Raw genomic sequence first — 18,552 nt, 5'->3', positions numbered from 1 at the left:
TTCCTTTTTCATGGTTTATTTTTTCCAGTATCGACATTGCGCTTTAAAGTACTGTCTATCCAAATGTCAATGTCATATACGTTGAATTCTATCATAGGCACTATTAATTAACCATTTATACAAAATTAGCATTGCTTGTGACAATCTTGCAAAATGGAAAAATTTGGTAGTTTCTTTAATGGCTTCTTTTTAAACTTTTATTCCTCTTGTTTTACTTCTTAGTTGCTGTATTGTTGCATGTGTGAAAGCTATGATTAGGAGATTTATTTTTAGTATTAATAACTCGAATGTCTGCGACTCAATCACTTGTTGTGTATGATTTTGCCACTCAGTTTTCTTCTACCAGCTCTCTTTCACATGGTCGTTTTGATGCTGTTCTTATGGAGGATTACAAAATAATGTCGGTGACGCATGGTTAATTTGCTTTGAATGTGGACCATTATTGCTGATGGACCCAGACTGAGATCACAGACCGCTGGAAGAAGAGGAGAAAGAACTATGAGAAGAAGAACTTCAGTAGTGGACCATCTGATCGAGAATGATTTGATTTTTGTATTTTCTTTCTAGTTCTGAAGTTGTGTAAATTATGTTTTTTTTCTTTCGTTTCTACGTCAAAATTGCGAAAGTTTTTTTTACCATACTGAAGGTTTTGATGTGTTAATTTTTATTCCATTAATAGTTTGTTACACAATTTTCTGTGTAAACAGGGGGTCTGTTATGAAGTATTTGTTATAAAAATTAACTTGAATGTTTGAGCCATATTTGAATTTGCTTACTGAAGCATAGTGCCTATCACTATCTGATCATGGGATTTGCATAGCGTTGTAAAACTTTTTCTGACCTATCTAAATATCTTTTATGGTTCGAAGGGAAGTGCCATATCTTGAGAATCTCTGTTTCAACAGATGTCCAAGTTAAGACCCAACAGTACAGTGGTACCTCGTCATACGACCGCTCGTCATACAAAATTCTCGTCTTACGGCGGAAATTTCGATCGAATAATTCGCCCGTCATGCGATCAAAATTTCGTGATGCGACCAAGCCAGGTCTTTTTTGCATATCTTTCGTGTATAACAATATTTACGAGCACGGAACGATTAATTCAGACGAGTTTCTCCTAAGACCAGGAAACGCGCAATGCGCATGCAAAAAGAGGGCTTTCTGGGTAATGAAGTACACTCGTGCACACAACACCATAGGCAATGGCAACCTTTCTCAGAATAAAACTTCATTACCCACAATCAATATGTGGGTAAGCTCAACTATTGTATTTCCTGTTATTCTTTCTAAGGAAAGAAGCTCCCGCGATCGTTCTTTAAAGACTATTTCTCGTTGGCAAGTGGTCATGCGTTATCCTATTGTGAGGACATTTGTGTGCATCATTTTGGGAATATTTTGAAGGCAATACAACAGCAAAAAGTCCATCGATAGCGAACGTGAGGGTGGAGGCGTGGCAAACCGCCAACCCGGAAAACGAAGGTAACAAAAGATTACAACCAGTGTTCCCTCTAAGCTGCGCGCGTGCGCAATTGCGCACTACTCTCGTCTTCTCTGCGCAGCAGCAATCATATGGCGCGCAGTAAAAAAAAAAAATCAGAATTTTTTTTTTTTTACCCCTTTCCCCATGATGGCGCCGTATAAGCGGCAGCCAGTGGCAGTAGCTCTGTCCACTTATGTTTTTCGTGTTTTACATGAAAAATTAGAGGGAACATTGACATGCACCTGCTTGTGTGCCCATAGCGAGCAATGATGATGTTGTGACCGGATGATTCGCCTAAAGACGTTTCGCCGACGGACGTTTGACAGACGGACAGGTCGCCGAATGGACGTTACGCCGAACGTTCATTCGGCGACCTGCCCGTCTGTCAAACGTCCGTCGGTGAAACGTCTTTAGGCGAATCATCCGAGTACCGATGATGTCGCTCACACTGGTACTCGGTGCGCTCAGGGAGGTTGACTTTCTGCTCAGACCAACGAAAAATTAGAGGGAACATTGATTACAACAAAATTAGAATTCAGTTTTGTGTAAAGTTACATTAAACGTATGTTTGAGTGTCTGTATATATTAATCCAAGTTAATTTAAATTTGTTTGTTCCGTTTACGAGTGCGTTGTCGTGGAAAAAATGAACGACACCCCCCTCCCCCCATGCCCCCAAACGTCTCTGTCTCCCGTCGGCGAAATCTGCCCAATTTTAGTTAGATTAAACACATTTTATTACTATTAAACCACTAGTTATGTGTTACTTTGTTAATAGATGGCGAATTAGAAGAAATAAAACATTTTTTCCAATCCAATATCCTGTTTTTGGTGTTTTTTCAGAGGGCTGGAACAAATTAATTTGTTTTCCATTCATTTCAATGGAAAATGTCCGCTCGAGTTACGAGAATCTCGTCATACGAGCTCAGTTCCGGAACCGATTAAGCTCGTATCTCGAGGTACCACTGTATTTGATTTCAAACCTGCCATGTTCCTTGTAACTGAAAGCTATCCACTTGTATTGAAATTAACTTCCACTTTGGGCGGAGGCAATGGAGGCTTTAAGAAATGGAGTCAGAACGAGAATATCGCCTTTATATTTATATATATATATATATATATATATATATATATATATATATATATAAATATATATATATATATATATATATATATATATATATATATATATATATATATATATATATATATATATATAAATATATAAATATATATATATATATACCGTATTTTCACGCCTACTTGGCGCATCGTTTTTTACGCCGCAGTGTCAGTAACGAGTGCTATTTCTGTATTTTAGACACACAAAGCACGCACCATTTCATTAGACACATATATATTATATATTATATTTGGATTAACATCGAAACGCAATAGCGCTGGCTACCGGAAGCAGATTATTTCCGGGTTCCGGTGCGCAGTGACTGCTGGGAAATATAGTTCTTGGACGCTACACCCACACGCTAAAAACACGCTTTAAAAAGGCAACGGAAGCAAAACTGAGTTCGGCAGTGCTTTATTTGGACATTTTACAACTTACTCACGTCATCATCACCCACAAATCCATCAAAGTCCTGATTTTCTGTGTCCGAATCAAACAATTGCCCAAATGAGTCTTCCAAAACGCTGGGTCCCGCGGTTGTAGTTCTTAAGCCTCCGGGAATGACGGCAAGATCCGAGTTATTATATATAATATATATACATAGTTCACAGTCTAGCTTTGAATGCTCTGTTGACGCCAACATTTAGCGGCAGAATTTCTTTTGTAAATACAGCCGAAATGACGGCCAGCGACCACACTAATTTGGTGCTGTTTGATTCGGACACAGAAAATGAGGACTTTGATGGATTTGTGGGTGATGATGACGTGAGTACCGTAATTACTCGAATATAACGCGCACTCGAAAATAACACTCCAAAAATATCTGGAAAAACGCAGTAATCGAATATAGTGCGCACCTAAAATTTCCCGCTGACGAAAATCAGAAATCTTACCTTTTTTTCTTCGTTTCACGATTGTTTTGTTCAAACAAATTTATTCATTAGAATCCTTCAAATGAAGAGTTCCTCTCTCTCTTTGTCTGTCCTCTTGTTATGATCGCGCCGCGTCGCTGGGTCGTCGCAGGGCGATCGGGGGCATCTGTTACGGTCGCGCCGCGTTGTGTGACGCGACCGTGGATGTAGGTAGACCCAAATGCAGGAAGCAGGAGAGGACGAGGCATTCAGCGTGATACGGAGTCCTTTAATGAATCAACCAAGGCGTGGAAACAAACGTGGCCGCATGCGGCGCGCATACGGACAGAGGCAACAGAATAACGACAGCTAGCGACCGCTAGCAACCGCTAACAACAGTCAATGATAGTCAATGATAGTCAACGATAGTGAACGATCCGGCGACGTGTGATGACGCGTCGCTACTTAAATACAGGAAACGAAAGCAATCAATGGATTGGCTACAGCCGGTATGCGTCAACTTCCTCTTCCTCCCACAACACATCATCCGATTGGCTTTACGAGATGACGTAAAATCCGTGCGTCGGCTCTACGAGATGACGTAAAATCCGTGCGTCAAAGTGAGTTTGACAATGCTTTTTTCGATCGAAAATTTGTAATTTATTTTAGTTATTGATTATAACACGCACCCCCAACTATTGGAATTAATTATATAGCAAAAATCTGCGTGTTATATTCGAGTAATTACGGTAAGTTGTAAAATGTCTAAATAAAGTACAACCGAACTCAGTTTTGCTTCCATTGCCATTTTAAAGCGTGTTTTTAGCGTGTGGGTGTTGCGCACAAGAACTCTATATCCCAGCAGTCACTGCGCAGTACTTTATCTACGGGAAAATAGTAGAGTCGGGCTGCTTGCCGTAGTTAGTTGTATACAGTGGCGGGCCGTCAGGGCCTTCAAGGCCTTCTCTGCTGGCCTAAGAAATATCTGGATCATATTATATTTTGTCCATCAATACTTATTATTCCAAATGGTCTGTTAGCTTCCTTTCATTGCTTTTCCCCCTGGTTGCACTGCTTCCAGATGTGTGTTTTCATATTGAAGCATTTAACCAATCACATTTCAGCCATTATTTGTTGCCAGATCAGATCTGCCTCAAAGCCTTCACAATCAGTTCTTGCGGGCTCTGATGCATTAAACTAGACTGTTGCTTTTAACCAATCAGATTTCGAGTTGGCAACCCCACAATGATTTTTCATAGGTGTTAGCATTTTGCTGGCTGGGACATGTCATTGCTTTCACAAACTATGATTGGCTAGTAGGCGGGCCAAAGCAGCCAGAGATCGCAAACTCCACCCACATGGCCGACAGTGGCAAAAACAAATGGCTTCTGTTGCAGATTTCTCTCACAAAGCTATTTTCCAGACGGACTTTTACAGAAAAAAAATGGACATCATTAAGAAAGGGCGGTCAACTCCGAAGCTAGCAAGCCTGTTACAGCCGGGAAAATGGTGTGTGCGGCACTTTCAGTGTGCTAACTTAGCTCCACAAGCAAATAGTATATTGTTGTTTTGATTTAAAGCCATTTTCAAAACTGACTATGCCAGATATATGACAGGACAGGCTCGACTTTCATCATTAGCTTCGATGGCGATAGGAAAGAAGGAAGAAAGAAAGGAGGATGGATATTGTGTAAAAAGGATTTTTTCTGAGTAAAATTACAAATATGGCTATATTCCTAAATAATATTTCAATTGTGGGCCAAGTTCTGATATCTGAAAAGCTCCAGTGTTTGTATTTAATCACAAAATGCTGCTAGGAAGTGGATTTTACCCCAGTTTAATTTTTGGCGTTTCACCATTGACGTCCATCGCTGTCTGTTCCCGGAAAAAATCACCCCCCTGGCCTGGTTGTAATGTCTCAAAAGCTCCAGTATTTGTATTCAATCAATAAATGATGCTAGGAAGTGGATTTTACCTAATTTTAGTGCATTTTTTGTCATTTCACGTATGGACGTGTCGACGTTCATCGCTGTCTTTTTACCGGGGAAATGATACGCCGGGCCCGGTTCTGATGTCTAAAAAGCTCCAGTATTTGTATTTAATCAATAAATGCTGTTTTCGGCTGGATTTTACCCCATTTTCGGGCAATGTTTTCTTTTATGTGTTGCAGCTGTAGCTGCAGTAGAGGTTTTATAGCCATAAGAGTTTTTGCCATAAGTTTTTGAGGGTTGGATTGATACGTTGAAGGCGCTACCAGAAAATGCACCGCCCGCCACTGGTTGTATATATATACAAATATATAAATATATATATATATATATATATATATATATATATATATATATATATATATATAGTTCACAGTCTAGCTTTGAATGCTCTGTTGACGCCAACATTTAGCGGCAGGATTTCTTTTGTAAATACAGCCGAAATGACGGCCAGCACCAAATTAGTGTGGTCGCCATCATACTAACTGTATTGAAGAACTGGGTGTATTAAGAACTCTATATTCCAGCAGTCACTGCGCAGTACTTTATCTACGGGAAAATAGTAGAGTCGGGGGCTGGTTTCCGTAGTTGTCCTATTGACTGATTTATTTTATCGTGATAACAATTTTAGTATTGGTCCATATATAAAGCGCACTGGATTATACGTCGCCCTGTCTATTTTGGAGAATTTTTTTACTTTTATGCACGCCTTATAGGCGTGAAAATACGGTATATATATATACAGTGGTACCTCGTCACACGACCGCTCGTCATACAAAATTCTCGTCTTACGACGGAAATTTCGATCGAATAATTCGCCCGTCATGCCATCAAAATTTCGTGATGCGACCAAGCCAGGTGGCCATGGCACTGTCTTTTTTGCATATCTTTCGTATATAACAATATTTACGAGCACCGAATGAGTGAATCAGACCAGGAAACGCACAACGCGCATGCGCGGGGAAAAGAGGGCTTTCTGGGTAATGAAGTATACTCGTGCACACAACGCCGACAGGCAATGGCACTCTTTCTCAGAATAAAACTTTACCCACAATCAATATGTGGGTAAGCTCAGCTGCTGCATTTCCTGTTATTTTTATCTAATACGAGGAGTATTATATTACTTCTCGTTCGCTGCTCGTGGGAGCGTCGGGGGCGCTGGCTCGCGGCTCCCCGCAATAGCATCCACGGTAGCATCTCTATCATGGGCGCCGTTCGAGGGGATGCGAACACAGATGCTACAATCTGGGGGGGAGCCGCTAGCCAGCGCCCCTGAGGCTCCCATGAGCAGCGGAGCGATCGCTGATAAAAGACTGCTGCTCGTTGGCAAGTGGTCGTGCATTATCCGATTGTGAGGACATTTGTGTGCATCATTTTCGGAATATTTTGAAGGGAATAGTACAACTGCAAACAGCCCATCGATAGCGAACGTGAGGGTGGAGTGTTTGTTCCGTTTACGAGTGTGTTGTGTGGAAAAAAAACAACCTTTTGTGCCCCTCTCCCCTCGGCGAAATCCGCCCAATTTTAGTTAGATTAAACACATTTTATTTCTATTAAACCACTAGTTATGTGTTACTTTGTTAATAGATGGGGAATTAGAAGAAATAAAACATTTTTTCCAATCCAATATCCTGTTTTTGGTGTTTTTTCATAGGGCTGGAACGAATTAATTTTTTTTCCCATTCATTTCAATGGGAAACGTCCGCTCGAGTTACGAGAACCTCGTCATACGATCTCAGTCTCGGAACGGATTACGATCGTATGTCGAGGTACCACTGTAATTATCCCAAATTACATTATCAATAAGCTGCCATTCAAAAAGTTTGCCTACCCCTGGTATAGACAAACTTACCTCTTTTATCCTATTATTGTTATAAATTAAGGCAAGATGTCAGAAAAGCTAAGGAAAGCTGCACTGCTCTGCAATATTCTACTATTGTATTCTATTATCTAGTGTCAATATTTTGGTAATTTAAAAGGACCACAGACATTAACTTTGTGGAATTGGTCAAAATAATTCAGTATTATTCAGAATAAATGCCATTTTATTTTAGCTGAGCAGAAAATAAATAAAGGAGACTATAGGCTATGCACACACTTAGCTCCTGCCATTAAAGATGTCAATATCAGTCCATCCGTTTTCCTCGCCTTTACAGTTGTGGGAGAATGAGGTGCATTTGTCAGCAACATGCTGGCATATGATACTCCCTGCTTGAAATCGGAAATAGAATCCAAAGCACCAATTTACCAAACGACAGTTAAGTAACGATATAAGTGAACACTTTGCTCACTGGCAACTCACTGACCTTAACTGTCATAATCTGGAAGTCTGTTTTTAGATGAAAGTGTTTGGTGTTAAACTTAGTGTGTTGTTTTACCATTACTAATTAGAAGATCTGTGAGAATCTTTCCAAAATGGATTGCCCTTGAAGATGTGGATTTGTGTTCAACTATGAATATTTCTCACAAGTACTAGTGGGTAAAACATTTGTGGTGAGAGGTTGACTGAGGTGCAGATGCTATTTCTGTTATTAGAGCTCCAGATAGTGGATATATAACGCAACAGTCAACATGAATCGGACGTCTACCGCCATCAATGGCAGCCGGACGTCCGGGTACCAATCTTGCTATGGGATAATGAGTTTTTTTATATAGCAAAAGAAAAATCCAAGGATGACCAGGAGAGAAAAACATTGTACTATTTTGAAGTTGTGTTCATTGAGCCTTAACTCAGATTAATCTCTGGAAGAAACTCAAGTTTGCTCATATAAAATTGCTAAACACTGAATAAATTGAATAGCTTGGTTAAAAGTCACAATGAATGACTTCCTGTATTGTTTTTTTATTTTTGTTTTCTTCTATATTAATAAGAGGGACAATTCTGTTTCCCACAGTTGTACCTGTAATAGAATTACAGACTACTTTTTTGACAATTTCATTAAAAAGAAGACAAAGCAAATTCACAGATGATAGTCATCCATGAGCTTTTTCAACCGTTCATTAACAGCAAGGTCTTTTCTCTAACATATCATATATTTCATCCAACGTATATTAATTGTAATTTCTTGTAAACTGTGTGTGTGTGAAAAGTTTTACTGCTTTAATAAAAACACCATCTGTGAATTTGCTTTGTCTTCTTTTTAATAATTTTTTTAATAAAATAATTTTACTTGCCTTTTATTTTAATGTCAAAGTTCCGGGCTAAAAGTTAATGATAATGTGTTTAATTTGGGACAATAATAGGATAAAAGAGGCAAGTTTGTTTATACAAGGGGTAGGCAGACTTTTTGAATGGCAGCTTATTGATAATGTGTTTAATTTGGGACAATAATTGGATAAAAGAGGCAAGTTTGTCTATACCAGGGGTGGGCAAACTTTTTGACTTGCGGGCCAGAATGGATACTAACATTTGACAGCATTTGGACACGCAATGTAATTTATCAAACCTGGGTATTGAAATATTAGAAAAAAGACACAATTGAAGGTGAAAATGTATTTTCAAATTTACTTTCAACATTAAGAACATATTATTATTCAATAAAAGAGAGCAGTCTTTAAATTGAGAGTGATGAGCGGTATTGCAGGGCAAAGGCAAATGAATGAGGTCATTGATTTTTACTATAATTTGGACAACGCCGGCGGTGGGCCGGATTGAAAAGCCTAATGGGCCGTATATGGCCCACGGGCCGAGGTTGAAAAACATGTACACACACGATCCGGGGGTGGGGCGAGCGCACGAATCCCGCGACGGCGAAACGTCCGTTCGGCGAAATGTCCGTTCGACCAAACGTCCGGTCGGCGAAACGTCTGGTCGGCGAAACGTCCGTTCGGCGAACTGTCCGTCGGCCAAACGTCCGTCGGCCAAACGTCCGAGTACCCCGCCATCTTACCTAGGGATGACAAACTAGACCGCCACGGACACACTTTCTGGTTTTACTGCTCACGTGACTTCCTTTTTGAATTTGTCTATATGCAGGCGACACCCTTTCCGAATGTGCAATCCAGCAGACGATCTTTTCGATTCATACAGAAGCTCAGAAATACCACGTGCGATGATTTTTCTTAAGATTTTCCCTTCAAAGTACAGTATTTTCACACCTATAAAACACACCGTTTGATAGGGCGCAGTCTCATTTGCGGGTATATTTTCTGTTTTTTGTCAATACATTGGATGCATCGTCCGATAGGGCGCTAGCATGACACTAGGCTATGTTATGCTAGCCGCTGGCGTATGTTATGCTATCCGCTAGTGTATGTTATGCTCGCTTTTAGCGTATGTTAGGCTTGGCACCAGCATGTTTTTTTTTAAAGACAGCACCAGCAAAACTAAGTTTGATAATCCTTTATTGAGGTAAAATGTACACTCTGATATAAAAAGTTAGGCGTTTAACATGCTAGGCTCCACTGTCAGTCAGAGTTGTGAATTCCGGGAACTTGATTCCAGCTTTGGCGAAGGCTCGAACAGTGCTGGCCGACACTTGAGCCCAGCCATCCACAATCCATTGTAACTCGCGACATGCATCACTCCCAAGCCTTTGATTCTCCTCGCTGTTATATCGGCATCGACAATTCATTCCAAATCGTCACATAACACGTGCGATGCTGCCTGCCCCAACTACAATGTTGGCCATCCGTTAGCAATCCGCTAGCAATCCGTTTGCAAAGCTGTTAAATTGTGTTCGATCCATGGCTTCAGTCCATTTTCCAAGTGTTCACACCCGCATTGTGTTGTTATTCATGCTAGGCATTTCCTCTGTATAGCTCTGATGTGCTGTTTCTTTAAGTGTTGAGAGTGATTTTGAGGGTTAAAAGCGCTGCAAGCACACGGAAGTCAAATGCCTTGCCACTCCCCTGGGATGTTTTGAATGTTTTTACCATAATGCTTGTAATGCGCAGGGAGGCTATTTTTAGGGTGAACGTCCGTTGGGTTGATCGCAATAAGTAGCGTGCCGGCAAGATATAAAACCACTCACTCAAGCGGTCAGGGCCATACAAAAATTGAGTTTAGTGCACAGACAAAACGCACCGACCGTTTGGGCGCATCGACCATTTTAGACAAAATGTTAGACTTTTAGCGCCCTATAGGTGTGAAAATACGGTAACACATTTGTACTCCATATTAAAACCATGAATATGGAGCTGAAAATTGTGAATCGGGGCATCTTATACGAGGGAAATTGTAAACTTCAATGGTTTCAGGGTATGGCTTATACGCGGAGGCGGCAAATATGCGAGAAATTACGGTAAATCATTCACACTCACCAATAGAGACTTCTTTGATGAGTTCCGCTGCAGCATGTGCACCTTGCACTAGAGCCCTGGTCCATGAAGACAGATCCCAGTGGGTCTCGACACGAAAGATGTGTGATTCAATGCCCCGCCCTGTGCCGGTTCGAGTGCCAAACACCAGGTCAGAACTCTGGGCAGGAGAGCCACGGGCACAGCCAGAATGCACCAGTCTGGAAGAAGGTAAACAGATAGGCCTGTCATTTCTTTTCAGACAAATATGATATCCTCCTCTTTACTCCCAAAGTGTTCAACTGATCATAATCTGTTGATTGCAAGGATGTGCATTGTGATATTCAATCCATGCCCATACAGTCCTCTCCTTTGCCTGCGTTCCTTCGTAGTGGACGCATGACTTTTGGCAAAGACTATTTTTCAATATGCTAAACTTTATGACTTGCGAACATTTTAAATAACCATGTCCACCCTTCTAGTTTTGATTTCGCAGGTTGGATTATCAGGTTTGAAGCTGAGATCTCATTGTTGTGATTTCAAAGGCTGCACAATTTTGTTCCCATGTGGTATTTCAGATCTGTTTTGTGTTGTGATCAAAAGAGAACGTTTAAAAAAAAGTCCCTCCTAAAAAGTGCTATTTGTTAGGTTCGAAACAACATCAAAGTGCCATTTTTTTTGTATCGGTAACAAGTCAGAAAATACATCATCAGGTAACAATGAGCCAGAAAGTAAGAAGCAAAAACAAACATTCCCAGTAAAGGACCAAAAACAAAAAACATACTTTTCCATCAAAATTTACATAGTTATTTCGTGGTTGCGATATTATGAGAATGTTGATGGACGCCAAATGTATTGTGAGTACAGGGCATAACAAAAATAACGGAATTCATGGTTTCAATAAATTGTGCTGAAATATGTGTTAATATCTGTTTGTTGTCATGTCTTGTAAATGCAGTTTCTCACACTGTCATTTGTATTGCACAATGTTGGGGACTCTAAACATTTGTTGGACCCATAGTTTTTTAATAATGCACTGCCTACACAAATGTGTAATAGCCATAAGGTGTCATTTGCAATATTATACTGTGGCAGCGTATTTGCACTGTTCCACTTCACTCAGTGTGGCGACGTAGTATGATATATTTTATTCTGTTTCTTTTATGTATGTTTTTTTTTTACCTTTACTATTTGTATGTCATGTGACATCTCTGTTTATTGGCCAAGAGCTCGTGACCGGATGATTTGCCGAAAGACATTTCGCCGACGGATGTTTGACAGACGGACAGGTCGCCGAATGGACGTTTCGCCGAACGTTCATTCGGCTGAACGGAGGTTTCGCCGAAACGGGATTCGCGCGCTCGCCCCGCGGGCCATATATGGCCCGTTAGGATTTTTAATCCGGCCCGCCGCCGGCGCTGTCCAAATTATAGTAAAATTCAATGATTCATTTCCCTTTGCCGCTCATCACTCTCAATTTATTAGTCTACCGTCAATGGCAGCCCGGGAATAAGCACTCTTGGGCGGGCATGGCAGCCCGGGAATAAGCACTCTTGGGCGGGCAGATGTAGCAGAACCGAGCCGTGAAGTGACAGCAATCGGGTCAAATCCATCCTAAAACAGCATTTAATGATTAAATACAAATACTGGAACTCTTTGGACATTAGAACCGAGCCCAGGGAAGTGAATTCCTCGGTAAAATGTCGCGATGGAGGCAAAAAAACGTCCATATACGTCCATTCGCCAAACGGCTCAAAATGCTCTCAAATTCGGTCAAATCCAGCTGAAAACAGCGTTTAATGATTAAATACAAATACAAATACTAGTATTTGTATTTAATTATTAAACTAACAAATACTAGTAATTGTATTTAATCATTAAACTAACAAATACTAGTATTTGTATTTAATTATTAAACTAACAAATACTAGTATTTGTATTTAATCATTAAACTAACAAATACTAGTATTTGTATTTAATCATTAAACTAACAAATACTAGTATTTGTATTTAATCATTAAACGCTGTTTGAACGAACGTTCATTCGGCGACCTGTCCGTCTGTCATACGTCCGTCGGCGAAACGTCTTTAGGCGAATCATCCGGTCACGACATCATCATTGCTCGCTATGGGCACACCAGTATCACACCTGCCACAAGCAGGTGCATGTCAATGTTCCCTCTAATTTTTCATGTAAAACATGCTGTAAAACACGAAAAACATAAGAGTGGACAGAGCTACTGCCACTGGCTGCCGCTTAAACGGCGCCATCATGGGGAAAGGGGTTTAAAAAAAAATTACTGCGCGCCATATGATTGCTGCTGCGCAGAGAAGACGAGAGCGCAATTGCGCACGCGCACAGCTTAGAGGGAACATTGCTCGCGTCTGGCCAGTCAGACCACTTTTAACTACGGTAAGATGGCCGTGGCCTGAGCGAGCGGTGACGGCAACGTGTTTTTTCACATTTTATCCAAGATAAGGTTTATTTTTTCCTTGAATTATATTCATAGACGTCAAAATACATTTTGTTTAGCGTTTTATCTGTTGATCTTTTCTACATTTTGAAATAAATAACCGTAACGGGTGCATGACGTCATTGCGTCATCAACTTACAGTTTCGCGCATGTCGTGTTTTTAAGCGCATATAAGCCGTACCCTTGATTCAGTCATTTTTTTGTCCGACAGAAGCGGCTTATATGCAGTAGAGTGGTACCTCGTGGTACGACATGCTCGTGGTACGACATGCTCGTGGTATGACGAAAATTTCGATCGAATAATTCGCCCGCAATACGATCAAAATGTCTTGCACTAGATCAAAGGTGGTAAAATTTTCCATAAAGAACTGCGGTGGGGGCGGGTTTTCATTCCAACCTATCAAGCAGACACTTTTTCACCAATCTGGTGTCTTACAAGTGCAATCAGTTAATTCCAGCCGGGTGCTTCTTGATTCAGCAGAAACTTCATTGGTTAAACTGTCTATGCGAGATCGATTGCAACAGAGACCAGGACCTACAATGGCCTTTGCAAACTACCGTATTTTCACGCCTATTTGGCGCATCGTTTCTTACGCCGCAGTGTCAGTAACGAGTGCTATTTCTGTATTTTAGACACACAAAGCACGTACCAATTCATTAGACGCATATATATTATATATTTCATATGGATTAAGATCAAAACGCAATAGCGCTGGCTACCGGAAGCAGCTTATTTCCGGGTTCCGGTGCGCAGTGACTGCTGGGAAATATAGTTCCTGGGCGCTACTCCCACATGCTAAAAACATGTTTTAAAAAGGCAACGGAAGCAAAACTGAGTTCGGTAGTGCTTTATTTGGACATTTTACAATTTACTCAAGTCATCATCACCTTCAAATCCCTCAAACTCCTCATCTTCTCTGTCAGAATTAAACAATTGCCCGAACGAGCCTTCCAAATAGCCGGGTCCCCCCCTCTCTTCATTTTCAGAGTCACCGTAATTTCCATGTGGCTCCTTAGAAATTATGCCGGCTTTGGCAAAAGCTCGAACAACCGTGCAAGCAGACACGTTCGCCCAGGCGGCAACGATCCATTGACAAATCGTAGCGTAAGAAGCCCGGCGCTGCCTGCCACTTTTCGTGAAGCTGGTTACGTGACGTATACTCAGAGCTTGCCGTCATTCCCGGAGGCTTGACCAAAGAATTACAGCCGCTGGACATCGGCATCAACCGGGCTTTCAAATCAAAGTTACGAGCGGCGTGGGAGCAGTGGATGATCGCTGGCGAACACAGCTTCACGAAAAGTGGCAGGCAGCGCCGGGCTTCTTACGCTAGGATTTGTCAATGGATCGTTGCCGCCTGGGCGAACGTGTCTGCTTGCACGGTTGTTCGAGCTTTTGCCAAAGCCGGCATAATTTCTAAGGAGCCACATGGAAATTACGGTGACTGATAACGAAGAGAGGGGGGGCGGCTATTTGGAAGGCTCGTTCGGGTAATTGTTTAATTCTGACACAGAAGATGAGGAGTTTGAGGGATTTGAAGGTGATGACTTGAGTAAATTGTAAAATGTCTAAATAAAGTACAACCGAACTCAGTTTTGCTTCCGTTGCCTTTTTAAAACATGTTTTTAGCATGTGGGTGTAGCGCCCAAGAACTATATTTCCCAGCAGTCACTGCGCACCGGAACCCGGCAATAAGCTGCTTCCGGTAGCCAGCGCTATAGCCAGCCGCTCAGCCCCCCCGCGAGCGCTCCCGCTCGGCGCCGCCAAGCGCTCAGCATTATAAGGCGCCCTGTCTATTTTGGAGAAAAAAATTGACTTTTTTTGACTTTTATGCCCGCGCCTTATAGGTGTGAAAATACGGTAGTTCTGGACTAGATTCATAAAGTAAATGTCTTGATTGTATACTAGTTGTATAGTAATGCTGTATGTTTTATAAATGAATCTGACTTGATCTACAATAAATTACACGAGAAAAGAGAATGTGAATTTAATATTGAAAGGGACCACACAGGAGTCAATCTAAGCATTATAATAACCAATAGTTGACTGGTACTCTGTAATTCAGTCTTATTTGTAATATATTGTGCCTTTCATGCTAGGTTCTGATCAGTGACACAGTATGTAGAAAAATCTGTGCTGTTCCAACTAGTCCTACCTTGTAGCAAGCAGCGGGAGTGTGAGCAAAGGCAATGCCCACAATTCTCTACCCCATGGCACAGATTCAAAGAGCATCATGTCCTTTTCTGTAATTGCCATTACAACAGGTCTGTGCTGTCGCTGTCCACCTTCTAGCTGGACCTAAAGAGTGATAAACAAAATTTGTAGGGTTTGGGTAATTCACTATTACTTTAAAACACCCTTCCATAATTATAAAGGCAATTCCCGCTTCACCAGCAGTGCTCAATAAGTTGATCTCGAGCTTCTAGTCAATCGCCAAGTTCGACTTGGTAAGTGGCATTGCAGGAAGGTTTGATCCAGTTAATGAAATATAGTAAGATTTAATATGTGACTTGAGCTGTCAAACAGCACCATCGTGCATCCAGGAATAATTGGTACATGCTCACACTATGTTGAATCATGCGTTGTTTTAAAGAATATCAGCGTGCATAACCAATTAGCTTTTTGAGTGCATTTGGAAAAAAAGGTAGATCGCGCTATTTTGGTCACTGAAAAAGTTGACCTTGGAGCAAAAAAGTCTGAGCACCCTGCACTTCACTCTATACTGTGTTGCCGATTTTGACACCATCAGTGGAATGTGTGTGTCGATTGGAGACTCGTGGTCATTGGCAATAAGTGTGGTGTTATTGTGAAAGATTCTTGCTTTTAAAGTTTATGCGTACGTTATTCAAACGCACATCGAGAGAGAGCCTGATCATATCAAACGGTTCCATAAGGCAATATTATGGCTACTACGGCCATGATAAACACTTCCAATCAAGGACATTGGTAACTGTAAGCAACTCTAGATCTTACAACCGACATTACACTCGTAATGTTCCCAAGTCTAACGTCTTGTGTTCCTCGCTGTATAATATTTAACTCTTGTCACAAGCGAATTTCAGGTGTCCAGAATAAATCTGCTGAAGTGCTAGACTGCTCTGTTGTTTTTCTTCAATAGTGTCTGACACGTGGATCGCGTACCAGCAAGGAAGCTGATTTTTGGTGGCAAAGATGCCCGTGCAAGTGCCTCTTAGTCAATGAACAGTGGTGCAGTGACACGTGACAGAGAGAGGAAATGGTAGTGTGAACAAAGACACAAAACAACAGCAAATGCATTTGGATAGATTAAAATAATGCTTTACAGTAATCCCTCAAATATCGTGGCTGCAACTATTGCGGATTCACTACATCAGGTTTTTTTCTGGGGGAATTTTTTTTGTTAATTACATTTTTTTGTAATGTCATAAAAATGTGAAAATCCATGCGGAAACTCGCAAGCGTAAGGCACTTCCCTGTTCTCCGCTTGCTACTAGAACTCAGCACTGAATAAAAAAAAAATTAAAAAATAAATAAATAAGGGTGACCTTACTTTGCGGTTTTTTGTTTATCGCAGCCATTTCTGGTCAACATTAACCGCGATAATCGAGGTATTGCTGTAATTACATACAGCAAAGTATAGTATTGTAGTGTTACAACTTTCCTCAGTGCTCAAAGAAGGCCCAAGAGGAAATTGGGAACTTTGCAGCAGAGTGTTGTGGGGTGGAGGTCCTGGAGTAAAATACACCTTGAGAATGCAAATAATAGAATTAATGGATGATATATATTTTTACCATATTTAATCGCATCTAAGCCGCTTTTGTCGGACAAAAAATAATGACTGAATCGAGGGTACGGCTTATATGCGCATAAAAACACGACGATGACAAGATGACGTCATGACAAAAAATGGCGCCTTCGTGACGTCACGACGCAAGACAATGCGGCAATATACGGTCATTTATTTCAAAATAAAGAAAAGATAAAGAGATAAAGCGCTAAACAAAATGTATTTTGACGTCTATGAATATAATTCAAGGAAAAAATAAACCTTATCTTAATAGTAATAATAATAATCGGACATAGGCCCTGTCGTCATCATCAACAACAAAAGCCTATTTGTCATCACACCCAGAAACTGCGTATGAGAGAAATTGTTAGTGCTTCTCCATAAGGTGTGTTTTCTCGGCAAAGGACCTAAATAAGTGATAGTTACGGACTCGTAATTTGGCATTCTGCCGTTATGGATAAATCGCATCACCCACCGAGCGGATCACTTACCTCTCACTGTCTTTCACTTACCTTCAATCAGCCAGTAGGAGGCAGATCACCACCCAAACATCTTTTCATATTACCTCAGAAGGGAATGTGTGTTGTGTTACCGCAAGTTTAGAGTTCTGATGGATGTTGGGAAAAAACTGTCCTTAAGCCTATTTGTCCGTACTTTGTGGGACCTATAGCGTCTGCCAGAGGGCAGCAGCTGGAACAGATCGTGACCAGGGTGGTATGGGTCCCCGATGATGTTCCTGGGTCTGCTGAGGTAACGAGGGCTGGCAATGTCTTCCAATGAGGGCAGAGAGCAGCTGACGATCTTCTGGGCAGTGTTAATCACTTTCTGCATGGCCTTTTTGTCTGCTTCTATGCTTCCAGCGTACCACACTGTGATGCAGTATGCCAGGATGCTCTCCACAGTGGTTCTATAGAAGGTTATCAGAAGCTTGGTGTCCAAGTTGTTCCTCCTGAGTACCCTGAGGAAATTGAGTCGTTTCTGGGCCTTCTTCACTACTGCTGTGATGTTTGTAGACCAGGAGAGCTTATCCGTGATGTGGACCCCCAGGAATTTAAAGGACTGGACCCTCTCTACAAATACTCCATTTATGAGGAGTAGGGCCAGATCTGTGCTGTTTGCGAAAGTCCAGGATTATTTCTTTAGTTTTCGTGGTGTTCAGTGTGAGATTGTTCACCGAGCACCACAAAGACAGTTTGTTGACCTCATCTCTGTAGGCCGACTCATCCCCTCCTGAGATGAGTCCGATCACAGTGGTGTCATCAGAAAATTTGATGATGGAGTTAGACTGGTGGGTTTTATCTTGCATAAAAGGTGAAAAAACTCACATTCCCGTCACTGCTCGCTCGGGGCACGGCCATCTTTGTCAGGAGTGGCCCTTTTGGCCCTCCTGGGTTGCCGTCGACACGTACCGGCTGTAGCCAATCCATTGATTTCCTTCGGTTCCTGTATTTAAGTAAGCGACGCGTCATCACACGTCGCCGGATCGTTCACTATCGTTCACTGTCGATGACTACCAGTGACTGTTGTTAGCGGTTGCTAGCGGTAGCTAGCGGTCGTTACTCTGTTGCCATTCTGTTGCCATTCTGTTGCCTCTGTCCGTATGCGCGCCGCATGCGGACACGTTTGTTTTCCACGT

General features: G+C 41.5%; 1 protein-coding gene across 2 annotated transcripts in view; it reads right to left on the bottom strand.

The window, feature by feature from the left end:
* sntb2 (syntrophin, beta 2) overlaps nucleotides 1-18,552 on the bottom strand; it is a 99,668-nt gene that overhangs the window by 19,523 nt on the left and 61,593 nt on the right. For both annotated transcript variants that reach the window (XM_077596491.1, XM_077596489.1), the window contains 2 exons: nucleotides 15,306-15,448; nucleotides 10,703-10,899 (listed from right to left, as the gene is read on the bottom strand). In XM_077596491.1, the coding sequence (XP_077452617.1) occupies nucleotides 10,703-10,899; nucleotides 15,306-15,448 (340 nt within the window). The remainder of the gene's footprint in view (nucleotides 1-10,702; nucleotides 10,900-15,305; nucleotides 15,449-18,552) is intronic.

The sequence above is a fragment of the Stigmatopora argus genome, chromosome 3 (genome assembly GCF_051989625.1).
Source record: "Stigmatopora argus isolate UIUO_Sarg chromosome 3, RoL_Sarg_1.0, whole genome shotgun sequence".
In the NCBI taxonomy this organism is placed as follows: domain Eukaryota; kingdom Metazoa; phylum Chordata; class Actinopteri; order Syngnathiformes; family Syngnathidae; genus Stigmatopora; species Stigmatopora argus.
The sequence above is the reverse complement of the archived record's forward strand: the minus strand, read 5'-3'. Positions and strand labels throughout refer to the sequence as shown.